Raw genomic sequence first — 27,975 nt, forward strand, 5'->3', positions numbered from 1 at the left:
TAATGTGATGATGTTTTGTAACATTTAGTTACTGTCACGTAAAACCCTTGTATCTCCGAAATATAGGACTTTCAATAGAAGTCAATGTAAAAAGATTTTATTCCAAGTCATTTGGGATTTCTATTGGTCCATTCACCATGAACTGTTAAAACAATGTAAAGAACATTATGGTACAAAGTCAAAATGGCAAAAATTGTTACAGAGTTTTTACAAGAATTGTAAGATATAGCCAATTTTCCGTTTTTTAAATGAGCAGAATACAGATGATGTGAGCTGGAAAGCAGTCTGTGGACACTGACCAGGGTCGTTAATGTGAGGAAGGTTGTGAAATTACAGTTTATTCAGAATACCAAATCTGAAAAATGACCATTGTACACAAATATACAAAACAATGAAAATAACAGTCATTAAAAGAAATTTTAGAAAAGGCACTTAAAAGGCACTTCGTTTCCATCAGACTGAACAAGGGAATGAGTGACTGACTGGGTTTGCTTCTCTGTCTGACATTTCCACATTTTCATCAATGACTGAGTCTCCAGCACCAAGCAGCCTGGATTCCTATGGGGTCCGACAGAATCTCAACCAGCGCTGCCATGGCAACAGAGGTTCCACAGGAATGCACTGAGACTCTAGAACCAGCCACAGGATGTTGTATCTATGACAACCAAAGCAACCAGAACCAATAACCAAACTGGGCCTGTGACCGATATGGATCCCTGTTTGCTGTTTTAGAGTACCTCAGCCATTTTTCTCTTAGTACCTGAATCGTAACGAAGAATGCCAGAGTGATTTTGAGGGCACTACAATCTCCCATAATCCACATGTAATTTCTAGTGAGCATCAGCTCTGGGCCCAGTTTCTCAAAAGGTTCTTAATGTTACAGGTAACATAGTATTTGAAGTTGTTTACTGATGTATAAATAGTAAGTATGCAACTTTAATTGGGGTAAAATGGTGCTCAGATGCAATTTTATAAGCCTATTTACAACCCTGTTATATTTATGTCAGAATAAAACATGCTGATTTTCCTTTTACGGAGGACTCGTGAAAAAAAGATACACTCTGCTCTGATTGGCTGGTTCATAAGCACAGTATAGCTTAGTTTAGCATAGTATAGTTTTTAAAACTGTAACAAGAATATTGTCATTATGTAATTCTGTGTCTATGTCCCTTCTTTGTTTTCAGTTTTTAGCCTCCCTTTTATATTATCCTAAAGTAGCTGCTGCACTTAGAGTCGAAAGGCTTTCGCTTGTGGTTTGGGTGTGTGTAGATTTTGGGGCATAAAGTCGAGGCTGTTCCGTAATAGTTTAGGGGTCTTGGAATTGATTCGTTTTCTTATCAATGAAGAGACAACAGTGTTTGAGTTTTACTGTGTGTCTGTTCCATGTACTAAACATTATCCAACCAATGGCAAGGTAAATACAGTTATTCAGTCTAGGCCAATTTCACATGATTTTAACTGGTGGAGAGAGTGTTCACTGTGATGCTCGCTCAGCCATCTTTGTGCTTACAGGCTTTTGGGAAGCCTCGTACAGCCAGGAACAGCCTTCTACAGCCTTGTATAGTTAAAAAAAGAAGAAAAAAGAAAAAGAAGTAAACAACATTATTGTTTTTTTAACATTGTAAAATGACTGTAAACATATTTGACCAAGGCAGGTTTTGCTTTTTTCTCCTCATCCTGCACCTTTCTGACAACTTAACACTGTGTCTTCTACTAAACAACACGACCACTGGTTTGTTTATGTGGCTGATGAGCGCTGATGCGGGGTGATAATTAAGAAATGTCAGAATTGATGTATTGATTCATGCATTTACTGCTATTAAGTGAAATAATCAGTTCATCCCTATTTAGGCCTCAATACTTATGAAGGAATTGGGATCCATTTTGAGCGCAGCCATGATGTTCAGACAAGCTCTGTATCACAGCACAATTCTGACACTAAAGTGCATCAGACGTCTGACATTTCCTCAGAATAATCAGTCATTATGACTATATATAGCACAGAGTACTCATTATTTTCTCAACATTTATTAGCATAGACTCCCAAGATCCTAAGCCAGATCAGCATCTACATCATTAGACAGGCTTATAAGCCTCATCGCTCTTGTGGTTTGCTGTTGGCTCATGCGATCTTCTTTTGCGCCATGGTCAGAAGGAAAAGTAAAGGCATCTGCTTTAAATGTATCAGCAGAAATCAGCTGCTTGTAACATTTATGATTAAGTGCTTTCCTTAAAGGGCCCATATCCAAGGTTGTGTGGGTTTACTGAGCAAATGCCACCAACATTATAGATAACCATTACAGACAACCATTTCCCAACCCTTCTTTATCCTGTAGAACTGAACAGGCTGTTTTTGTTACTGTGCCTTTAAGTCATGCATATTTAAATCACCTCTATTCCGATTGGCTGCCTTGTATTGTTGTATGCCTCAATCAAACAGTCCAGGCTGAAATCCACCTTTTCATTCAAAAATATTGTGAGTGAGTGAGTTAAACCACTGTAGCCTGAACTGGTGTGTACACACTATATGGACAAAAGTATTGGGACACATGCTCATTCATTGTTTCTTCTGAAATCAATTGTTTCTTAGAAAAAAATGATTCTACTAATATTTAAACAAATGTCACTAATGTCCAGGGAAGGCTTTCTGCTAGATTTTGGAGCATGGCTATGAGGATTACATTGCATTTAGTGACACAAGCGTTAGTGTTAGTTCCAAGTGTTAGTTAGGTCAGGATGTTGGATGATCACCACCCCACCTCATCATCAACTCATCCCATTAGTACTGAATGGATCAACCATCATTCCACAGAACACAGTTCCACTGATTCACAGCCCAATGCTGGTGGGCTTTATACCCTTTCTAGAGATTCCTATTTTATTTATTACTTCTCTACAGGAACTAGACAATCTAAGTGTTCCGTGATCTGTGTCAGCAATGGGTGCAACATAAAGTGGCTAAATACATTCATTAAAAAGGGCGTCCACATACATATGGGCATATAGTGCATGTGAATGCATGTTGTTTTGGTGATATCACAAAATCAGGGTTTTTCCAGATTGCCTGTCCAGCTTAATTTCTATATATGGATGATATGATGATATGTGTTGGGAAGTTAATGGTATTATTTGAAACATGACTGTATGCTACATCAAAATTGTTCATTAAAAACATTTAAAAACATTAAAAACAATTTGTTCCCCGTGATATGGGCCCTTTCTAAGATTCAAAGAATTAAAACGGAAAAAGAACTACATTCCACATTCCCAAGTGATTCATGGAGGCTCTCAGCACAGTTCAGCTCCACATCAAATCCATAAAAACCTCCTGATTGATTCCTTTGACTGGGAGAGTGCGGTGTGAAGTCATTAGCAGGGACATTGGATGTGAGTGCTGGAGTGATGGTTTCCACTGCTGGTGTTGCGCCCTTATGAGTTGCCACGGTAGGTCACATTGGTAAAGGTGGTTGTAGCTCCACGATATAATGGGTTATTGGCCTACAAGAAAGCAGAGGATGTACCTGATGAAAAAAACTGCAACACAGATCAATAGAGAGTAAAATCTGTTTAAATAACTAACTAGCTGTAATGAATCCCTTTGCCACTAGATGTCACTAGATGTGAATGCAAGCTGGACAGTTTGTTTACAATAGAGCCACTACTAGGACATCATTTGAATTATTTGTGTGAGCAACAACAAATAGGGTAGGTAAACAAGGAAGGGGGCAAAAGGAATGACAGCATCCATTTTTTTAGAGGGGTCCAGGCCAGGCCCTTTACCCCATGAAAAAGAATATGCAGTAATTATGCAGAGAGGAAAATATTGGTTTGGATCTTGAGTGGGCTACCACAGAACAGAGTGCCCAGGGTCAGGCCGCTGCCTCAGGAGCTCTCGCACATTTACAATGAGAAACTAAGGGCCTGCTTTTTCGGTGATCGGATAACAGTCGGATTTCATTGCTGAACATTTCAATAACATTTCCGCCACTGTTGGGCCCTTGAGCAAAGCCCTTCACCCTCTCTGCTCCCCGGGCGCCGCAGGAATGGCTGCCCACCGCTTTAGACATGTGTGCTCACAGTCACTCTGTGTCTTTCACTGGTGTGTATGTGTGTGTGTGTTTATTGCATGGATGGGTTAAAGGTGAAAGCCAAGTTCCATCTGTGTTCAACACTAATGGTGTATATGGTTGTCCTGTCTTGCATTAACTTCTCTATAACAGTCTTTGCTAGCTGGGACACAACTAATCTTGTACAATTATTTCATACCTACCCAAACAGCCAACTCCAGTGAGTAGCACCAAATCTGGCTAGCTGGCTAATTACTAAACCAGTGGCCACCAAGAGAGCTGGTAACGTAAAAACACAGCTTGCAAAATGTGCAAGCTCAACTGTGAAACTCTACAAGTCTACGTATACTACTAACTTATAAGAACTAAAGAAGGCGATGAACAAGAATCAATGTTATGTTTTCCTTGGATTGCTAAGAGTAGCAAGCTACAAACAGGTTTAGCATGACACTTAAACAAGTCGGTACCGCATGTGTGAAGAAGTGTGGTGGTTCTGTGGCAATGTTAAGGAGAAGTGCTGACTATGCACACACTCAAACTTTTTTTTTATTGGAGGAGGAGATGATTGATATTTCTGGGTGGGCAATTCTTAACTCTGCGGCCTGGAGGTTAGTGAAGCAGCTTTGCAACTGTAAGGTCACTGGACCCTCAACTGAGAGTTCGACTGAATTGCCCTTGAGCAAGGCACCAAACCCCCTTACTGCTCCCCGTGCACCACAGCTAGGGCTGCCCACCACTCTGGGCATATAAGCTCACCATTTCTTAGTCTGTGTGCTCACTACTGTGTATATGTGTGTGTTCACTGTACGGATGGTTTAAATGTGGAGGGCAAATTCCTATCTGTGCAGCACATGATGATTGAATGATTCTTCCTTCCTTCTGCCTTCCTTCCGCAGACATGCCCATGGTTTACTCACACCCACCCAAAGTTGAGACATGACATGTAACCACACTGCTTTACTCTGCACAGTTTGTGTGTGTGTGAAAAAGGGAAGATAGAGAAAGAGAGAGAGGGAGAGGAAGAAAGAAAGAGAGAGAGTTGTGTATGTAAATGTGTGGGTCATCTCACCGCTTCCCACTTGGCTTTGGCCCGCTCTTCCTCAAACTTAGCAAATTCTCGGCGATCATGAATAGTGATGAGCAGCTTCCAAATCAGCAGACCAGCCAAACCCAGCAAAAGGATAGAGCCAACCACATATGCCATAACCACCAAGATATCAGGACCTTTAGGACACTCTACACCAAGGAAGAGAGAGCGAGAGATGTTACTGATGTCACACCTCAGGGTCATAAGGATGGTTCGATTTTGGATTCTGAGGCAAAGGCACATTACACAATGTCCCTGTGTGAACTAGGAATCTTATAAAACAGGACAACTGAGCCAGAAAGGATAGAAACATCTATGATGAACATCATACACAATCAAATGTCCAAATGTTTGTGGACATCCCTATTAATGAATGCATTTAACTATTTTAAGTAGCTTGTCTAGTCCCTGTAGATAAGTACTGCCAATAAAATAAGTATATAAGCATTGAGCTGTGGAGCAGTGGAACTGTGTTCTCTGGAATGCTGGTGCTCCAATCTATACTTCTGGGATGAGGTGGGGTGGAATGCAATAAAATCATCACAGCAATGCTCCAGAATCTAGTGGAATTTTTTCCCTGGACAGTAGAGACAGTTACTCCAACAGAAGCAGAATAAACTCTTTTTTAATCCTTAATTTTGGAAGCCTATGAAATGCAGCTAAACTGTAAGTTAAATGTAAATGTTTGTCTATTGAATGTAACCCTGCACCAAACCCTAACGCTGACCTTACCCTTTGAGGGTTAGGTTTAGGGTTAGATTTAAGGTTTAGGTTAGGGTTATGGTTAGGATTTAGAGTTGATTCCCCACTGCAGGACTAATAAAGGATTATCTTATCTTATCTTATCTTATTTAAGGGTAAGGTTTAGGTTGAGGTTAGGGTTAAGGTTAGGTGCAGGGTTACATTCAACTTATAGTATAAATAATGAACTAATACTATTATGGACCATCCAAGTAAAGCGACAGCAGACATTCCTATGTTATCCTATTTCTTTTAATTATTTCTTTGTTTGTATGTGATTTTTAATGTATTTGTTAGTAATTCTGGACTTTTTCTGTTGGCCCATTAATTATTCATGAAAAATACATTAAATAAATTTAACATCAAGCAAAAGATAATTATATTTTTTTGCATAATGCAAAACAATGCATTTTTTTTTACATAATGATCAATTACAATCAAGCTGTTGTTCTTTACACTGCATCAAAATGTAATAATTGGAGCAAGAGAAGATCTCCAAAATGACTAGGAATCATTTTTTTAGCTGGAGGATGAATATGTAAACATAACATGTCAATCATTATAGATTATCTATAAAATGCTCTGTTTTTGCCACCTAGTTACATTTTAAAAGTTTAACATCCACTTCACGATGTTCACAACTTTTATTTTAGAAGTGTGTGAGTGTGAGTGGTACACTGTCTCCTTGTTATAGAGACTTAACATGGTATTAGGAAGTAGCGGTTCTGCATTCATTACCTTCATTAAGTCTTTAGATAAGATATGTTGCGCCATACAGGAACAGCTAGTGCTTATCTGTCTCCAACAGGAACCTACAAACCCTCCCTGCATCTGAAGAACAACTCGTGCTCTTAATTCTGAGTGTCTCTCACCAGGTTCTTTAACTAGGTAGAGGATGGATTTCCCGCTGATGTCTTCATAGTACTGGAAGTGATGAACACAGTCATCTTCGTCTTTATAGGTGCAGTTCACCGCACTCTTCTCACGGAAGACTGGAGAGAGAGAAGAAGAGACAGACAGGGCAATTACACCAACCAAGAAGACCTGCTGGAATTCAGAGTAGTTAGAGGCTTCATGTGTTTTAATATGTGCTAGGCTGTGCAAACGTCAATATCTATTAAATGCATGATGGTGGTAAATGAGCAAATAAGAGGAAACATAGGCCTGAAAGACTACATAAATAGTTTCGGGCGCATATCAAATGTCGTTAGGCCGAGTTCCTGTCAGTTTGACACCATAACCATCTTCCTTTTAAGAGATAAGGCTGGACCTGAGCTGTCTCAAAAGGATGAGTTGTTTGTCTGCTTCTTTTTACCTTCTGTGACAGTGAGGAGGCGCAGACAAGGGACGAGCCCCTTACCTGGGCCGCCCTTAATAACTCGGACCTGGAGTCGGTCAAGGGAATGTGTTCCAGGTGGGGCTTAGAAGGGCCAATTTTGGCCCATAGAGAGAGGTGAGAGACATGGAGGTGAGCACAGAGGACTGAAAGCCCACTTGACCCTGAACTAAGGACATTGCACCTATTAGTTTCCCATAGAGCCCCATTTACGCTATAGGCATGTTTGTTGAAGTGTGTTTGGTGATGGGGTGTATGTTAATAAAGGCCGCTTTGTCTAACATTGGAGCTTTCTGCAACCCAGTGCTGTTTTTTGTCAGATATGGGATTTTGATTTCCAACTAAAATTCAACATCTGTCTAATACTGGAGCTTAATGTTAACCTAATGTTGTTTTTTGACAGATAAGAGTTTGATTTTCAACAAAAATTCAACATCTGTCTAATGTTGCAGCTTAATGTTAACCCAATGTTGTTTTTTGACAGATAAGAGTTTGATTTCTAACTAAAAGTCAACATCTGTCTAATATTGCAGCTTAATGTTAACCCAATGTTGTTTTTTGACAGATCTGGGACTTTGATTCTGAATTAAAATTCAACATCTGTCTAATGTTGGAGCTTAATGTCAACACCATGTTGTTCTGACAGATATGAGATTTTGATTTCCAAACAAGATTTAACATCTGTATAACATTGGAGCTTGGTGTCAACCCAATGCTGCTTTCTGACAGATATATAACTTTGATTCCGAATTAAAATTCCACATCTGTCTAATGTTGGAGCTTAATGTTAACCCAATGCTGCTTTCCAGCAGATATATGAGTTTGATTTCCAACTAAAATGTAACATCTGCCTGGGTTTTAACATAAGCCTTATTTACATTTACATTTAGAATTCAGTCCAGTGTTTTTCTGATATCAAATTGATGTCTGGTGCTTGCTGGGTTTACAACGACTTATTTAAACAAATTTAAAAAAAGTTCTTTACACAGAAAATGTTTTTTTCTACAAAAAATGGTTCTTTATGGAGCCAAATTGGTTCTTCTACAACATTGCTGAAAGAACCCTTAGTAGCATCTTTATTAATGAGAGTGCAGAGCTTGAAAAAGGTGAGCGAGTGCAAACTGAATGCAAATTTCATTCTCAGGTGTTACAGATGATGACGGAAATTCACTCACATGCAGTAATTAGAGACATGTAAAGCTAATGGAGTGTGAAAGTGTGTTTACCCAGCTCATCCACCAGCGTGATCTCATCTCTGCAGATTGTGTTACAGCTTTTCTTCTCAAACAGTGAGCCTCTCTTATAGTGCTTACACTCCACACAGTCCCTACACACACACACACAAATAGATGTGAAACAACATATTGTTACGCTAAAACCTTGTATCTCCAAATTGGCAACTTCACAAAAGATTAAAAAAAAAATCCCAACTTTCAATAGAAGTAAATGTAAAAAGATGTGTAAGTCATTTTGGAGCATTTCTATTGGTCCATTCACCATGTAAAGAAGAACAACTGCCAGATTTACATTAGGTCAAAAAGTAAAAAATGACAAAAATTGAGACACTATATCAATACACATACTTGGGGACACACTTAAATGTTACACACACTTACTTTTTGATGGTGCAGGAGTCAGGGCAGGTTGGACACTTCTCACAGGTGGTGCCGTATGCTCCAGGCTGAGTGCACTCACACGCTCCACATACACACTGACCGCGGCCACTACACAGCAGTCCGATGTTGGCCATGCAGCTGTCAGTCCTCCTGGAGCAATTGCAGCTTTCACCTGACCAGTCAGGGTTACACTGACAGAACCCGCACACGCAGTCACCATGGCCTGACAGGAAACACACATACACACACACACATACAGATGTGCACGTATAAATATACACTAGATTAGACAGTACACAATTAATCATATACAGTCGTGTGAAAAGGTTTGGACACCCCCACATTTATTACTACTTAAAATGGCCATAATTAGAATCAGGAGCAGCTCATCAGCTGCAGATGATTAGAACATGGTCAGGATTTTGGACGAGCCCATGTTATTTCAACCTCAGACATTTAGTTTGATCTGTTTTTGATTGGTTAAGTGAGTGGTTTCACCATGGCAAGATCTGAAGCGCTCTCTGGGGCCATCAGAAAGAAGGTTGTAGATGCAGAAGAGTCTGGGAAGGGGTTTAAAAAGATCTCAGAACACATAGAAATCAGCTGTTCCACTAAAAACATTTACAAAAACTGCCAACAGCTTTTTTTCACATGACTGTAGTTGTTGAACATCAGTAAGTGTCAGAACAGCAATGCTGTTGAGGTCTTCTTCAAACCCTGCGCCAGGTTCTCACTGTTTGCTTTTATTATTGAGAGCACTATGGAAGTACAGTCATGTGACCCTTTAGACATCTTTATGAGGCCATGGCTGACACATCTAGCACACGCTAAACACGGAAGTACTGATATGAACAAAATGTATCTTTTTCTGTTGACGGCTGTTTTCACAGTTTGGAGTTTCAGAGTTGTTTTGTTGTGCTGTATCTGTCTGGCTTGGTTTCACACTGCAAAAGCTGAGGTAACACACTCGTCCACTGCATTCTTTGACTGGTGGCGATTCAACAACTCAGCTACTTTCACTGGATCTATTTTTTTGTTTCAATTTCCCTAGAATATCAGGTCAAAAACCCAGATCTAGCTCGCATGTACAGTGCACAATATGTCCTAATGCCAGGCGTGGATTCGAGGGTTATAAAGCCCCCCCAGCATTGAGCTGTGGAGCAGTGGAAGAACTGTGTTCTCTGAAATTATGGTTGGTGCTCTATCCTATACTTTTGGGATGAGTTGGGGAGTTGAGAATGAGGCGAGTTGTTGATCATCCAACATCCTGACCTTACTAACGCTCTTGATGCTGAATGCAATCAAATCCCCAAAGCAATGCTTCAAAATCTAGTAGATAGCCTTCCCTGGACAGTAGAGGCAGTAGAAACACTCTCCAAAAGCTTAAGCAAAAGGATCAACATTTTTTTTAATACCCTTGATTTCAAAAGAAACAACAAATGAGAAGGTGTCCATATAGTTTAACAGTAGAATTTTAGAGACAGTCATTGGAACGCTGCCAACAGGCAATAAAAAGGAAATTTTTATACATTAAAATATATGTTATTATTCCCAATGTAACATTCAGTGTATCGCACACTTCTATCTCATCACTTAGCAGTTGAATTCAGAATCTTACCAAAAAATATATGGGTAAAAGTGAATGGATTCATGAGCTTAAAAACAACTGCAATATTAGAACGAGAGGAACAGCCTCATTATCATTTAGCAAACGGCTTCCTAGCAGCTGATTAACCACTAACCACCAGCACCTGTTCAATGCAATTTCCACTTCTCCTATTAAACCCCATCACTATCCTGCCTATAAAGACATGCGAGTCGTTGTCTTCCTGTGTTAAATGCTGAGTTGAACTGTAATGGGCTTCTTGCACTCTTACACTTTCTGTTCTCTGTTTAATGGTCTGTGTTTTTTATGTAACAGAATAAGGCTGAGCTGGTGTGCACATGTGTCATCTTGTGGTCGACTGGTTGTCGCATCAGCTTTGCCTTGTCCAGTGTCCTAGTGCAGACCAAATAATCTAAAAGTTCTTCTTAACATTTAATCAAAGCCACGCTTAGGCTGAAACAATTGGAATTTGCTTCTAAGTGTAATACAAACCTATTAAAAACACAAATAAATAATAATAATAATAAAATATATATTTAAAAACCCAACAAGGAGTTTTAAGCAGCCATTAAAGGTGCCAAAGATGTATATATAGGGGTGAAAAATGCCTCTTTACTACTTTACTACCTGAAAATAAATCACATTAATTTTCCTTGTAGTTTAAAAAATAAAGTAAATTGTTTGGTTACTGGCAGCATGGAGTACAGAATCCACATATTAATGCATAGTTTTAACACTGTAACAAATACACTGTAATTATTCCACTTTAACGGTGTCCACACACTTTAAGGTGTCAGTGTGTGGATTCTTCAAGATGGCTTGATGGCAATCCAGGTGTCACCACAAGCGGCTTGAGAAAATGCCAAGAGTATGTAAAGCTGCACCAAGAAACTGGAGGAACTGGAGGTCTATTTAAAAAAACATCTAGTATGTAAAATGTTATATACATAAGAGCTTTGATTTAATGACACTGTTTATCTGTTTCTATAAAAAATAATGCTGAGAACACGTTGTCAGCTTGCACATGGTCTTTTTGTGGTTTTGTCCTGTTGTTTAGGGCCATACCTAGCCCCTGGCTTTTTTGCTATAGCCCCAGATGGCAGCTTAATCTCCAAGTTCTGTTCCCATGTCCCATCTTGAAGGACAGTTAAATAACTTTGTACCACTGGAAGAAAAAGCTTCTATAGTTAGCAGAGCCAGTCATTTGGGAAGGGTCATTAATTCCCACTGCTTGGACATATTTCTGGGATTTCTTTTTATGGCAAACATCATGTTGTTTATGTATATCAATTATGTATAAATAGACTTACAGTATTTGTTCAGTAGGGAAGCAAAGAGTAATATCATTTACTTATCAGTTACTTGTGAAACACAGAAGTAAAAGTAACATAAATGTTTCAGTGGAACTTCTCTAATAGAGCAAAGCCTCTCAAAGAAGTGAGATCAGGAAGAACTGATACCATCCTAATTCTGCATTTATGGTGGAACATCTTTTCTGCTTTTATTGGCTGGTTTACTGCAATGTGACTCATGGTTCATGGTAGCATAACATCCATTTCAGTATTCTCGAGTCTTACTGGACAGTGTCCCTTTTTCCCATTGGTGTCTTCTCAGCATACACTGTTAAGCCGGATTTTCTTTTAAAAATGAAGAGACAACTGTGTTGGCCATTCACGTGTGTCAGTTCCATGTACTGTACTGTACTTTAGCCAACGCTGAATAACCCACTACTTAATATTCAGTAATTGCAGTGCTTCTACTATAGTCATGGAATTGATCATTTATGTATAAATATCATATCATTTACTTGTGAACTGTTTAAACAGAGCAAAGAATCTAAAAGAAGTAAAATCCGGATCAGTGAAATCTTCTGATGAGCACTCGAACGCAACATTTTGGGGGCATAAATAAAGTCAAGACTGTTACATCATAGTTTTGGGGTTTTGAAAGTTTTGGTTAAGCTAGATTTCTTTTAAATAAAGAGACAACAGGGCTCACAGTGTGCCCGTTGCATGCACTGACCTCTTATTATTGTAAGAACTTATTGTAAGGACAGGCGGTAATTTTTTGCACAATACACAGGACTCTAATGTACTTGAATTGACAATTGAATGTATTTTTAACAATTAAAAAATATTATTGCCCACGTTGGTTAGCATGCGTTGTAACTATAGTTAATAATTCATATTTTTACTTTTTGGATTTTATTTTTTTTGGCTTAACAGAAAGGGAAAAAATATTCGAAGAAATTACCTGGATTTGTCCGATTGAGACCTTTAACCTAACCTCTGCTTTATGAGAGCAGCTGCCCCCCACAATGCTGCACCACAAAATACACCTAACAATCAAACAGTCACGTCTAGACATGTGCCCACATATAGGTACACGTAACTCCATGCATGCACACACATACAGTCAAGAGAAGAGTTGATTAAAGTCTTCTACACACACAAGCCTGTACACATCCCCAAACTAACCCAAATACATACTCATCCAGACACGCATGCATTCTACCAAGCTCTACAAAGAGATCTTGCTTGTGAAACAAGCTGTGTCACAAACACTGTGTCTCATTATTTGGTAATATCCTGATTTTTGCATGGCAGCACCACATCCCGGGAACATTACTCAAGATCTGACCCACAGATGAGGTTTTGGATTACAGCTGAGAGCCATGCATAGACATGCTGAAGGGATGAGCAGCATTTCATAATCTGCTGTAATAAATCACCATGAATGGCAAGTAGGCAGAAGCTTAAGGCCCCAGTATCTAGAGATCCTTACCGTATATGGTGCTGTGGTGTCAGTGTAGTTAAAGCTGTCTGCTGAGGAGTTGGTACATGTTGCTGAAACTGGGCTGTAGCTTCCATTTAAAAACAACCAAGTAATCCGTATAAGGACCAAAGTATTGGGACACAACTCTTTATCAAGTGGTTCATTTAGTCTCATTGCTACACAGCAGAGCTATAGATCAAGGGGGGACCATATTAATGGCTTTAGACTTAGAATGTGGTCATAAAAGCTTCTGTAGTTGTAATGTTTAGCTGTCTCAATACTTTTGTCCATATAGTGTATATCAAATTCTACACTTCCATCCTCCATACTGCTTACAGTGTGGATTTAATTCACCCAGTAAGTCATCCACATTGTTTAGTCTGGGGGGTCTTCGACATGGTGAACTAGGGTTTGCTACTGTGTATGCAAATTCTGTTTATGGTGGGTCACCTTGCCCCGCGTGTGTTTGTTGATTTAAGCTTAGTGAGTCACTGTTCAGTGAATCATTTCCCATCTGATTCAGATATTGACTCAACTGAGAAAACATCCTTGCTTTGAAATGAAAGAGCCAGATGTTCTACTACTTCTTCATCTTCTACAGAAGTGCTATGGTGGTGCTGACGTGAACACAGTGGTGGGTCATCCATTGTTTTAACCAGAACCACTTTTGGTGTAACACCACAGGATGTCCTGCAGAGTGAAAATGTGGTTCCATATTTGGCTTAAATGAGTTCTGGTAAAAGACTTTAATGCGTATTAACCAGACGATACTGGTGACAGTCGAAGTCCAGTGTTTGTTAGCGGTGTTAGCCTAGCATTTTCCATCCTAAACTAGAGAAGCAAACCTCAGATACCGAATATACCGAATATAGGGCAGTGGTGGCTCAGCGGTTAGAGCACATCGATAACAGGGTTGTGGGTTCGATTCCCGGGCTTGGCAAGCTGCCACTGTTGGGCCCTTAAACAAGGCCCTTTACCCTCTCTGCTCCCCGGGAGCTGGAGTTGGCTGCCCACCGCTCTGTGTGTGCGTGTACTCACTGCCCCTAGTCACTAGTGTGTGTGTGTGTGTGTGTACCTTTACCTTTATATCTTGGCTCAACTGCACTGTGGTTTACTGATGAACTGATAAAACATTCCTCTAATACTGAGATATGTAAATTAACTCTACTCTAATTGGCTGCCCTGTAGTATGCCTTATTTAACAAGCCACCCAGGCTGCAATTAATAAATCTTCAGGGAACCATTTAAAATGTAGCCTCAGTCATCTATTGGATTCTTTTTCACCTAGCTAACATCTATCTTAATCTATCTATTATTTTCATTATTATTATTATTATTATTATTATTATTCCAGGATCAATAATTCAAGAACTGCTTACCATACAAACTGATCTACAAACCAACCATATTGGATAAGCGTTTGCCCCAAACATCTTTTGAGCTTTGTTGAAAGTTTTGGCACCCTACTTTTTGGCCAAAAGTTTGTGGACACGGCCAACTGTATTAGATTAGCGTTTGGCCAAAAAAAAAAAGTTTTAGCCCAAACTTTCAGCTTTACCTTGACCTAACAACACCTTAGCAACCAACATCTATATCACAGGAACACCACTAAGCTACAATCACACTCTCCTGTACTCTCGCTCTACTTTTTAACATTCCTTTTTCTTTTAACTTTTCCTTTCACTTTTTTTTTTTGCTTTGCAAGCACTGCCATTGCCTTCAAGAAATGCATATCTAGTTCCTTTTGGATTTCTGGAATGCTACAGTAACACATTTTGTTCCCGACAGTCCTGAACAGCACAGAGTTGAATCATTTCCCTCTCACACTTTCTGCTGCTGTAAGAGCACTTCTCATCACCTCAGTGTGAACAGGCAGCTAAACTGCTGAAGCTTGAATGGGCGGTCATATGCCAATGTGTGTGTTCATGGTTGCTGCTGAATCTTTAATAGTGTTTCCATGGTCTGTCAAACTCCCAAAACTGCTTTGTGTGCCTTATTCTCCATATGTGTGTGTATCACCTAGGCCTCACCTGAGCAGATCTGTCCTTTGAAGCGGATACAGTTGAAGTCGTCACACTCGCAGTGCTTCCCCCAAACCTTTCCGATGTCTCTTGAGTGACAGCTGCACTGGCCACACACGCAGTCCCCCCGCCCACTGCAGATGGGTGCCTGGGGACCAGGGCTGCAGCTGTCCGCCTCGGTGGGTTTGTAGTCCTCTTCTGTACACTCACAGTGTGAGCCCAGCCTCCCGGGATCGCAGAGACACACTCCACACTCCAGGGTGCCATTGCTGCTGCAGGCCGAGTTAGAAGGCATTGCAAAGTCCTGGCAGGCGCAGTCGCAGGCGAAGTCCACTGTGACCTGCAGTGTATCTTTAAAACCCAGTGGTTTAATAATAAATGTGCGATTCTTCTCTTTAGGGCAGCCAAGAAGTTTCGCTTCCACATTGAAGGACACCTGAGAGAGAGAGAGAGAAAGATAGAGGTAGAGAGAGAGAGTATAAGCAGTGCAACTATATATACTAAAGCCATTGAATTAAAAAGAAAAATGTAAACAAGTATTCCTGCTAAGAAAACTACCTTCTCATCAAGTACTTTATTATGAACACATCTACATCTTCTCATTAATGAAATTATTTAATCAGCGAATTATGCAGCAGCAGTGCAATAAACCCATGCAGATACAGGCCAGCCGCTTCAGGTAATCTCCACATCAACCATCAGTATGAAATGTGGGCATGGATTGATTTTTACTACTGACGTCATATAAATACTGACGTTAATCTCAACTGAATCCATAAGTGTCGACTTTATATTTATAGCCTTCTCAGACACTGATAATTCACTGATACCTATGCAGTTGACTACTTTCACAAGGTTAAAGTCATTAGCAATAACTACAATGTATCATTTTGTGATTGCTGGTGTCAGACAGGCTGGTTTGAGTATTTCTAGAACTTCTGATCTCCTGGGATTTGATGGGAAAGCCTTGTTGATGAGATTGGTCAACAGATAATGGCCAGACTAGTTCTAGCTGACAGAAGGGCTACAGTAACTCAGATTTGTAAACTGTGGTGAGCAGAAAAACATTTCAGAATGCACAACACATCCAACCTTGAGGTGGAAAAACTACAACAGCAGAAGACTTCTGTCAGCAAAGGACAGACAGCTGAAGCTGCAATGCGCACAGGCTTGGGGAACATAGTCTGTTCTGATGAATCTTGATTTCTGCTGAGGCACACGGATAGTTGGGTCTGAACTGCCATGGCAACAGCATGAATTCATGGACCTAACCTTGTGTCAACGGTGGAATGTTTTCTTGGCACACTTTGAGTCTGTTAACATCAATCATTCATCGACTGCAAGCCATAGACTACCTGAGTATTGGCGCTGACCATGTGCATCTGTTCATGTTAATGATATACCCATCATTTAAAGGTTCCATCCATCAGGATAATGCACTGTGTCACAAACCAAAAGTCATCTAAAGTGGTTTCATGAACATGACAATAAGTTCAGTCTTCAGTGGTCTTCTTAGTCATCAAATCTGAATCTAATAGAAAACCTTTCAGATGTGGAAGAACGGGAGGTTCAGGGCATGAAAATGCTCCTGAAAATGTGCAGGAATTGTATGACGCAATCATGTCAACATGGACCAGAATCTCAAAGGAATTTTTCCAACGTCTTGTGGAATCCATGCCCCGAGGCACTGAGATTGTTATCAGACTAAAAGGAGGCCCTACCCAGTATAACTATAGTGTTTCTAATAAAATGTACGTTGAGTGTAAATTCTCATGTTCAAGAAACTTGAGATGTCTGAACCGGTGTCCTGTGCTTTGGTCAGAGCAGAATGTACACATTGGAAGCATTGCGGAAAAGTGCTGATACACAAAATACTGACGTTAATCACACGTGAATCTGTAGGTCACATCTTTATATTCATAGTTTTCACTACTTTAACATGGTTAAAGTTATTAGCAATAACAGCAAGGTATCTTTTTGTGACATATTTTCTGGTATTAATATTATTGACTATTTGTTACGCATTTACAAAGTTAAACAGCTGAACCTGACTCTGAGTTGTGGTACGAGATAGTGAGAGTGGAGGTCAGACTGTATTTTGAGATGAGCTGGCATAATAAGTCTTTTGTCATGATCATTTTGTGGCATGATCAAGGTTAGATCGAGGAGCATGCGTCTAAATGTGTCTCACACATCTTCATGTTTGAATTGTTGTGCATATTTAGGGACAAAGAAATAAAACACCAGTCCTGATTATTATTATAACTCCTTTTTCAAAATGTTTTTCAAGAACTTTGATGGGCTAAACCTAATAAAACAGACTTACTGATGTTGCATTTATGGGGAAAGCTGAATTACACTAGACTTCTCCTAACCTTATAAGACCACATACCCCAAAAGTGTGGATAGAACATATTTTATATGGGCAAACCATCCAATGGAGATCTGGCCTATGTGTGTGTGATTTTCTAGAATATATAATGTCCATTTTTAATCCATTTCTGCTAACACACCAGCACATCATATCAGCATGTTGCATCCATTCAAGTATAGAATCTATCCATTCACTTCTACAATCCAAAGGTTTATCTGATGTAGACAATTTTTGACACAATGACACTAACTAACTAACTAACTAACACACAGCTTGCACTGCTTGTACTTGCTAGGCCCCGAGCTTGACCTGTGTGTATTTTTGTGTCCATGTGTAGTAAATGACCTCTGACTCAATGCTGATTTTACTTTGATCAAATTGGATCTTGGTGCACCTTTCGATTAGACTAATCCATCTTAATGACTGGATACACCTCTCAGGCACAGATTTATAACGATTTAAATCATATTAAATAACTAGACAGTTTTTGGTTTGGGGAAATAAGTTAAAATTAGTTGGGGAAATAATTTAACTTGAATTTTTTGTCCCACAAGGTTTAATCACCTAACTACAACAAGAAAATGAGAATGAGACTCTGATTCACTCCCAAATTAAAATAACTTCACAGGTTATCTGTATATTTTATGAATATTGTCTTAGTTTGTCAAGTTATTATACTTGTTTTAAAAGCTCTAAATGTTCATCTTATTTTTTACCAACATGTGATCTGCAGATTCTGGCAGGTAGAGAGGTCTATTTCTGTTATTAAGTTTCTAAACTGTTGAATTCTACTTCAGTCAAGGTTGTCTTTTAAGAAACACGTTAAAAATCTCTTTAATTTAGCGTTTAAGCAAAATCCAGCTGTTATTTTTGAATTTGTCTTTATATTCTTTTTTTTTAACTGATCAATTTTACTTTCCTTTATGGCTGTTACTGTAATAAAAAAAAAAAAAAAAATATATATATATATATATATATATATATATATATATATATATATATATATATATATATATATATATATATAATTTATTTTATTATGTTATTATTTGAACCAAGCATGACTGCAACCCATGTTTTGCAATCACAATCAATATTAACACTGCCAGTTATGATGCTGACATTTGTATCCACCCTAAGTTGGCACAGCTTGATGAACAAACACTATTTACTTACTGTCTACTAAGTAATGCCAAGTAGGAAGATCAACTGTGTCTGTGTAGCCATGTTTATGTGAGTCACTGACCGTGTCTCCGATCTTGAGTCCTGAGCAGGATCTGACCCCAGACACCACCTCACCATTGAGGCACGTAGCATTGAAGGACAGAATTAACTCATCTGGAACACCCAACACCTCCAACTCTGCCTTCGATCTGATATTCTGTAGGGATTAAAGGGAACAGGGTCATTATGTGCTACACAATATCAACACAGAGGCAGTCTGAGACATTGGAATGTGAAAGCCTGTAGGAGTGCAAGATTGAAATGAGCTAGGATTGGAAATGGTCAACAGTCACTCCTGTTAATTCCTGTTTACAGCATTAGGCTGGCGCTCTTAACCAGAGCAACTTACGTTTGAATCACGTTACACAGGAAATCTAATGTAGATTTAGGAGTCTTGCTCAAGGACTCTTATTGGTGTGGTGGGATTTCTTCAGACAGGAAATTGAACATGCTACTTTACACCAACCGAATTTAATGACAGAAATACATATAAAAAGCCACCTACATGCACATACATTGCACTGGAATGCTGTTTCTTTATTTTGCCTAAAATGTGCAGTATTTGGGAAGTAAGTGAAGAGTGTGTTTCATATCAGTGCATTCATTAAGTGCTGATGTTGTCTCTGTGCTGTTAGTAAAGAGCAGTGCACTGAAAACAGGCCAAAATAATTACTGGTTTCATTGTAAAGACAGCTGGAATCTGAATAGGCCATGAAAACTCCTAATTGGTGCACCTCTGGTACTATTCAGTGCTGTGAAGTGAATGTCATATAAGAGCTGCCAGGAGTGCGAGAATTCAGCAAAGTGAGCTGGGAATTCCGAGGTAGAGTACAGCTCACCGCGTACGCGTCCAGGATGAGCTGGATGACATTTTTCGAGTCGTAAGACAGTCTGCCCACGGTGGTGCCAGGAATCAGCTTACTGTAGTTCTGAAAGACAAGCAAAACTGTGTGAGGGTGTGTGGAACACTGCACAATGTGACAAGACAGTAGGCACTGACCTCATTAATAGGATGGATATTTGTTTATTTTTGTGTGTGTATACATGTGTATGTGTGTGTGTGTGGGGGGGGGAGTATGTTTGCATACTCACAAGGTAAAGAGGCAAGACATTGTCAGTTACAGCAAAGATGAGGTTGATGTTGTTCTCGGACAGCTTGTCAGCGAGCATTGCCAGGGAGGGATAGTCCTAAAATACAAATGCAAATATATGTCAGAAAAGGTACACCCCCCCCTTTTGAATTCTATGGTAATCTGAAATTTACCCCCCTTTACAACATTGCTTGAGTTCACTGAGTTTTGTGGGCAGTCCCACCACAGCATTTCAGTCGGGTTGAGGACTGGTTGATTGCCACAGCTTGATTGTTTTTCAGACATTCTGTTGTAGAATTGCTGGTGTGCTTGGGATCATTGTCCTGCTGCATGACCCAATTTCGGGCAGGCTTTACAACTCAATGTTGAAAGGTGCCTGGGTCCTGTGGCTACAAAAGAAGCCCATATCATCACCTCTCCACAACGTTGCTTGATAGTGTTTGAGGTGGTTGTGCTGATATGCTATGGGTTTTCGCTAAATGTGATGTTTAACATTATAGCCAAACATCTCCTGCCAACCCTTCCAAACAGACCATATTTGGTCAGCAACAGTTATGTCATTAACCTGAACATTAATCAAGCTTACAGAGGCCTGTAGAAAGATGTAGCTCTTGTTTTTTTTTTTTTTTTGCTATTTCTCTGAGCATTGCATGATCTGACCCTGGTGGTGAAGAATTTGCTGGGACGTCCACTCCTAGGAAGATGACCTCATGACGTTTCTTCTGTGCTGACTAATGTGCAGAGGGGCTTCAGTGCCAGCTAAACTGGAAGATGGATTAGTGGCTACATCCCATGATAATTCAAAATCATTCATCCATCCATTCATCTTCTATGGCACAAGGCAGAAACACCCCCCTGGACAGGTTACCAGTTCATCACAGGGTACCACACACATTCTCTCACACTTTAGGGGCAATTTAGCATAGCCAATCCACCTGACAAGTGTGACTTTGGCAGGTGGGAGGAAAGCTGATACAGCAAACTTTTTACAGACAGAGACCGGAGCGAAAACTGAACCCCACTTGAGGATCAAAGATCACCACAAATCATGCAAAAGCTGAATACTGAACAAAATACAGCTTTTTAGACTGACGTGTACAGTAGACTTGTCATAGTTGTTGTCCTGATTAACGTAACATTGTCCGTCACTGGGCTGGACAATGCCAGCAATTTTGCCATCCAGAGCAGTGTGCGTGGTAGCATCTGTAGTGAAGACCAGCAGGTGGGACGCATCCGACCTCCACCCAACCTTGTCCTAAAGTGGACACAAGAGGATTTAGGACATTTAGCACAGAGGGACAATTGTCAGTGTGGATGTGGAGATGTTAGCGTTCTGTGTGTGTGGATGCATGCGTGTGCATACCTTGCAGACCACAGCCTGTAGCACAGCATCAAAGCCTCCCTCTGGTGAATCTCTGTTTCGGGACACTTCTTGTTTCTTCACTTCCTCAGTGAAGCGGTCCACCTGCTCCGTCAGCGACAGCACGTTCTTATAGCCGAACTGCGGCCGGCAGACTGTGGTTATACTACAGCCGCCACAATGTAAAAGAGAGGATCAGACAGAAAAGAGGTGCAAAGATAATAATTACATGAACAACATAAACAAAATAACGCAAAATAGTTTCACCCTATCAATTACATAGAAAATGCAGCCTTCTAATCACATAATACTGTTCTAGATTAATGACTTAATTGCAAGAAACATTATAATATGTGCAGACCAGTCACATCTGACCCCTCTATTTAACAAGGTACTGATCCAGCATGCTGGTTTGGGATACCACTGGTAAGACAGATTTCACGTACATGAAAGTAATAAAGTGATTCAGACACTGAGCAGAAGGCTTTTATCAGCTGCATTTATCACTGAGATTGAAGATGACTCCTCGGTTTTATTGCCTGCCAGGAAATAGGCATTTTTTTTCATTGAGGAAACCTCAGTTTAGTTTAGATAAGTTAAGTGGCAGATGCAAATAAAGCTGCTGTGTTGATACCATCTTACCCAAGACAGGGGTTGGTCACCGCTTCATCTGGAAACATGAACATGTAGGGGGAACGGGTTTTGTCCACAAACGCCCCAAATCCCATGCGTAGGTTACTAGTGGTTTTCCCCATAGCTGTGGCCAGGTCTTTGCCGAGTGTACGGAGTATGGCCAAGTCGTCCTTCATAGAGTAGGACAGATCCATTAGGTAGTACAGATCGACTGGGTAATCGGCCACCTGCCTAACAGTGACTGTGAAACGCTTTGAGTCACCTGTCAGTGGTAGAGAAGGAGTGAGAGACAAAGAGAGAGAGAGAGAGAGAAAGAGAGTATTTTGTCACGGTCAAAGCACACATTTATTTTGTTGGCGCATTTTTGATGATCAGACCAATAGAAATTTTAGCTCAGTTTCAAAGTCTGTACCTGGACGGAGGCTGAGGCGGATTCTTTGGGGCTGAATCTGCGTGACGTCAGTGGAGTAGCCCTGTGCTTTGTCACTGAGGGGGCGGTCCTCCTCTACCGTCATACTACTTACTGGAGACTCGATAAGCTCCGTCCGACAGCCATAATGCAGCAGGACGCTCTTTAGGTTACAGCGGGAAAGACTGGACATATCCTGGCTGATGTCCTGAAGGACACACAACCAATTACAGTTTACGGAAACAATAATAATAATAATAATAATGTTAACAATAAATATTTGTTTACTTATTATAAATATTATATAATATTATTCAAAAAAAATCTAAAATAATAAACAATAAACATTTTAAAGCCACATTTGTAAGGACATGTTCTTTTGTGGGATATGCAGTAGAGCTGAGTATGTGGGTTGTGTCCATGAAACATTTGAGAAATCTTCTCTGCCATTGCCAAACAGTTTATTTTCACTTGTTTTGAGCTTCTGGTACCCCCAGAAGCACATGTGAGCATGGACCCTGCTACAATAGTCAGTAGTCAAGTCAAGTCAAGTGGGTTTTATTGTCATTTCAACTACATACAGAGTACACAGTGAAACGAAACAACGTTCCTCCAGGACCATGGTGCAACATAGACAGTGCATACAAGACACAAGTGCAACACAAACAAACAAGTGCGGACAGACAACACAACACAGTACAGACCAGTAGGTGTCTGTTCCAAGAACCGGCATGCCACGTTTGACTGATCTGCATAGGGCCTGTGCGATAGGGCAACTTCAAGCCGGTGTTCTGTAAAACCAAGTTGCAGCATTATTTGGAGTGAGCCCTAGTATCATCTCCAAACTGAAGGCCAAGTTCCATATAACGGGGGACGTCAGAGACAGGCCGCAAAGTGGGCGTCTCAAGAAGATGACACCCCAAGAAGATCATTTCCTCCCCTTGTCAGCTATAAAGTACTGTAGACTGTATTCTTCAGATTTGCAGTCAAGGTTTGCAGGACGATATGGCTGACACCTCTTTGCCCAGACAATCCGGAACAGACTGCATGCAGCCAATCTCTGGTCTCATCGGGCTGCCAGAAGGTCAGCCATGACTGCCCTTCACTATCAGGCCCATTTGCGCTGGTGTCAGCACTGGAGAACACTATGCTTATTGCTTCACTGATAGAGTAACATCCTTTGGTGGAGGCAGTGTGATGGTGTGGGGTGGCATCTCCCTTACTGGAACAACGAGGCTTGTCATCATTGGAGGTTCAATCTCAATGCAGAGAGATATTGAGATTAAATTCTACAACCAGTAGCAATCCCATATCTCCACAGTCTGGGAACTCTATTCTTCAAGATGACAACGCTCGCCCCCACAGATCTGGGTTTTTTTTTGAGACTACTTTTAGAATTTGGGAGTAGAGAGGATGGAATTGCCTGTCCCCCTTAAACACTTGGGCGTGCTGTTCGTGCCAGAGTGACTAACCCAACCCCGTTGGCTGACTTGCGACAAATATTGGTTGAAGAATGGGATGCCATCTCACAGCAGTGTGTGACCAGGCTGGTGACCGGCATGAGGAGGAGGTACCAGGCTGTTGTGGCTGTGTATAATTCTTCCACACGCTACTGAGGCTCCTGTTTGTTTAATGAATACATTGTTAAACTGTTAAACTTTCATCAAACGTCAATCATCCTGTCCACCAAACACCAAACGAGTCAATGGCAGAATAAGCTGTTTGGCATTGGCAGGGAGGATTCTGCCAATTTTTAATGGCTGCAACCCACTCAGCTCTGCTGCTCATCCCACAAATGCATGTTTTTTACAAATGTGGCACCATTCAAAAGGCTTTCCAACTGTATAAGATGTATTGCCAAGAAGAATGATTACAACAAAGAATTAATCTACCAAATTTCATGTTAAAAGAACTAATAGAAAGAATCCAAAATAACCTGCAATAAAACTTAGATTAATGTACACTACATGGCCAAAAGTTTCTGGACATCTGCTCATCCAATGTTTCAAGGGCTTTAAATAATATTCTGCCCCCGTCTTTTTTCTGGGAAGATTGTTAAGACATTTTGATGCATTCAGCCAAACCAACATTGGTAAGGTCTAATAATGATGTTAAAATAATGTTCTGCATCACAAACGCCCCCCCCAACACATCCTGACTCGAAAGTACTCGATGGAGCACCTTTACTCCACCCTGTACTGTTTGCTGTTGGGCACGGTGACCTTAGTCTCGGGTGCGTCTGCTACAGAGCTTCCTGTTCAGTTAGCAGTGCTTTTCTGTGGGGGTTATATAAGCTGTGTGAGCACAACTGAAGACCTGAACTTTTGGAAATATAGTGTACATTAAAGTTAACAGTTTGTTTCTCTCATGACAGCAATAAGATATCAGTACACCACTTTCTCCTTTTCACACAAAAGGAAAAGATATAAATAAGACATTGTCAGTGTCACACAGAAATAACGCTGTATATACATCTTTGCCGTTTTTCCATTTTTGACATAACATGAATCTGTCTGCTGTTTATTCCAAATCCAATATGACTTAATAATAAAATAATAAAACAGTTTCACACTGACTTCCACTGACAGTATAGAAGCTAGTGTCTAGTGTAAAGCCTTTTTTTGAGTGACAGTGACGACATGCATGATTTTTATGTTGCCATGTCGCAAACACTGCATGAGATTTACTGAAATATTGCAATGGTAGGAAAAAGAAAAGTGAGTAAGAATGTGTGTGTGTGTGTGTGTGTGTGTGTGTGTGTAAGTTTATTACTAGCTGAGAGCACCAAGCACAGGTTGGATGAATGGACAGGCATTCCTTGCATGTCCTTACACCTCTGGAGGTACATATGTTGGAGCCTAGAAATACACCCATCCACACACACACACACACACACACACACACAAACAGAGCATCAAAAGTCTGCAATCACAGTAGGTCATATTAAACAGTTTTTAAGTTACTATTCAATACGAACTCCCTACAGAACATTCCCTTTGAGATTTGAGGATAAAGAAAAGTCAAGTCCCTGGTGTAACAGACAGGTAGCAGAAATCCGACCTGTCCCACAATGTGTGTAGTGCAGACTGAAATACTAGACAACTGGGCAACGAAAGATACTTTTACACATCATATTCAATATTTTAAGTTAATATATTGTCACCGCCACACAAAATCCTTGCATCTTAAAAATAGCAACATCTAAACTTTTGCTTGAGTCAATGTACAAAGATTTTAATTTTGGAGCATTTCTATTAGTCCATTCATTGTGAAATGACGACACAATGTAAAGAAGAACGGCCAGATTCACATTATTATCCCAAATAGTGAAAAACAGTAAAGAGATACAAGGCATGACAGTGACATGAACTATAATGACCTGTTAATGACATTCTTTGGTCAAGTTTTCTGGTGCTAGATGTTTTTACTTTATTATAAGGTCATGCAGTCATTGTATAACTATTTCTGACTCAGCTTTTTACTGTTTATTTGAATTACATGAACTTTTAAGGCATAAATTAGAATCCCTGTATATCTTCAATCATCCTGGGTGTATAATATTGTAAAGAAAACCCTGATTTCAATCTTTCGGACGGTGTTGTATACACTAATAAAGTTAATAACACAAGTTACATTCTCTCTGTCTTTCTCTTTCCTCCTCCCCTCACCCCTCTCCCCTCTCCCCTCTCCCCTCTCCCCTCACCCCTCTCCCCTCTCCCCTCACCCTGCCCTAAGGGTGTGTTTTCACCTCACTCGAGTCACGTACAGCTGCCACCAGAACTCTGAAAGTGAGCTGCTGCCTACATGACTGAGATGTAGATGGATGGCATGTTACAGAACTGAGGAATCAAACACACAGACTCACCTGAAACGGTGGAAGCTGGTATTAAGACCAGCAGTGCTGTCCAGGCGTGAACCAACAACGTCCCCATTTCAGAGATTTTGTTTTGGCTGACGTCTTGCTACAGCAGCCTGTTCTCTTCTCCTCCCTGCGTTTTCCTGTGTGTGTGTGTGTGAGTGTGTGTGTGAGAGTGTGTGTGTGAGAGTGTGTGATCATCAGAGCAAAGTTTTCCTCCCTGTTTAGGGGACGGGTCTAGATGGGTGCTGCTGTTTGGGAGGGTGTGTGAAGTAATGGCCTTACTCATCATGCTCACTGGCAAAGAGCAGGAAATGCAAACTGCTGTAATCAGCTAAAGGAATTAGACCTAAAAAGTACTGTTATAATATACAGGCTCACTTATTACTGCAACATGCGACGTTTTTAACTCGCATTTATGTGTTAAATCAGTTTTTTTAGGCCACATTTAACCATTTAAAGACCACCGCCGTGTTTCAGTTTAAGGTCTCTCTGTGTTTCAGCCTTTCTGCACCTTTACAGACTTTAAATCCCACCGTAAACCAGAGCAGCGGCTCTTTCCTGAGCCTGTTTCCCTGTGAAATGCGAGCACGGATCTACACAACATCTCCACCGTCGGCTGCATTGCGTGTATATGTACTTAGCGCTTACAGATCGTCGGCCATGTTTTTCCACCTATCGTTTTGCTTTGTCATTGCCCAGCCACCAATCAGAAGAAGAATTACCTCATCCAGCTGATCCAATCAGAGCGGGAGTAACGCTCTAGAGACCCGCCCACACCGCTGCTTCCAAAAACCCTTCAACTGTTTTCAGACTTTCAGAAAAGAGCTGAAGACCTCTGAGAAATGTCAAGTCCTCAGAAATGCCACGTTTATATAAGTTAATTTGGCATTTAAATCTTTAGACAAATGTTTTCTAAAGAAAAATACTAAAATATATATTGTGACTATGTGATCAAATGGTTTAGAAAATGATTTAAAACGATTTAATTATTAAAATAATAATGAACTCATGGCCTTTCTGTTCTGAATATTCACTCAAAATCTTTTTTTCAGTAAAAACATTAAAACATAATGTGTGGAGATATTTACAAATCTACACAACATCTAATCATTGTTTTATTACTTGGTATTAGTGAGTTGATACTGAATCAGATGATATAAAACACTGTAAATGGTGTATTGTTATCACTACAATTCAAATTAAGTGTTGGTAAGTATATAATATATAAAATATGAATAAATAAAAATATTATAAATGAGAAATATATGTAAAATAATACATGAGAAATGAGAAAAATCATTTCTCCATGACATAACTTGCACCTTTTATGGTCTCGGCTGTTTGTGGGTTCTTCAGTAGCTATGGTTGAATTTCCATATTTTAATGCCTGTTTACAACAACTACTAGCAAACTGATCAATAATTAGTCATTACAGTCATATTTGAGTAGTGAATAGTGTCTGGCGCTGATATTAAAATATTGGTGTGGCGCAACAGATAACACCACTACCTGCCACTGAGCTACCACACCATGTGGGAGACTGGGGTTCGATTCCCGGTCTGGGTGACTATGCTGCGCTACACCAATAAGAGTCCTTGGGCAAGACTCCTAACACTACACTGACCCTCCTCTGTAATACGAGTAACCTTGTAAGTCGCTCTGGATAAGAGCGTCTGCTAAATGCCATAAATGTAAATGTATTAAACCAGGTTTTGTCTCACTGGTATCTTCAGGACTCCTGGTATTTGGTTATCAGACCAGTGCTATTAGCTATTA

The 27,975-nt window shown here is 40.2% G+C and overlaps 1 protein-coding gene across 2 annotated transcripts; it reads right to left on the bottom strand.

Moving 5' to 3' along the window:
* Positions 1-321: 321 nt before the first annotated feature.
* On the bottom strand, positions 322-26,479 carry itgb3a (integrin beta 3a). Of its 2 annotated transcripts, XM_072693246.1 has the most exons (15): positions 26,206-26,479; positions 25,113-25,198; positions 22,344-22,548; positions 21,941-22,193; positions 21,302-21,464; positions 21,032-21,193; positions 19,940-20,035; positions 19,687-19,776; positions 18,870-19,004; positions 15,259-15,685; positions 8,848-9,070; positions 8,458-8,558; positions 6,768-6,887; positions 5,137-5,303; positions 322-3,498 (listed from the first exon to the last, which is right to left on the bottom strand). In XM_072693246.1, the coding sequence occupies exons 1-15, from the start codon at positions 26,270-26,272 to the stop codon at positions 3,430-3,432; spliced, it is 2,364 nt and encodes a 787-aa protein (XP_072549347.1). In that variant the 5' UTR covers positions 26,273-26,479; the 3' UTR covers positions 322-3,429. The 2 variants fall into 2 exon arrangements, with proteins under 2 accessions (XP_072549347.1, XP_072549348.1); XM_072693247.1 differs by lacking the exon at positions 26,206-26,479 and having other exon boundaries at positions 25,126-25,161.
* Positions 26,480-27,975: the final 1,496 nt, after the last annotated feature.

This window comes from Salminus brasiliensis, chromosome 12, assembly GCF_030463535.1.
Source record: "Salminus brasiliensis chromosome 12, fSalBra1.hap2, whole genome shotgun sequence".
In the NCBI taxonomy this organism is placed as follows: Eukaryota; Metazoa; Chordata; class Actinopteri; order Characiformes; family Bryconidae; genus Salminus; species Salminus brasiliensis.

Bases quoted from the DNA above. Each gene is read 5' to 3' on its own strand.
- itgb3a (XM_072693246.1), bottom strand. From the start codon at position 26,272: ATGGGGACGTTGTTGGTTCACGCCTGGACAGCACTGCTGGTCTTAATA. The intron at 19,777-19,939 runs GTGAGTATGCAA...CTTGTCTTTCAG, and splicing joins ATGTCTTGCCTCTTTACCTT to AACTACAGTAAGCTGATTCC. The intron at 6,888-8,457 runs GTAAACACACTT...CTCTCTCTCCAG, and splicing joins CACGCTGGTGGATGAGCTGG to TCTTCCGTGAGAAGAGTGCG.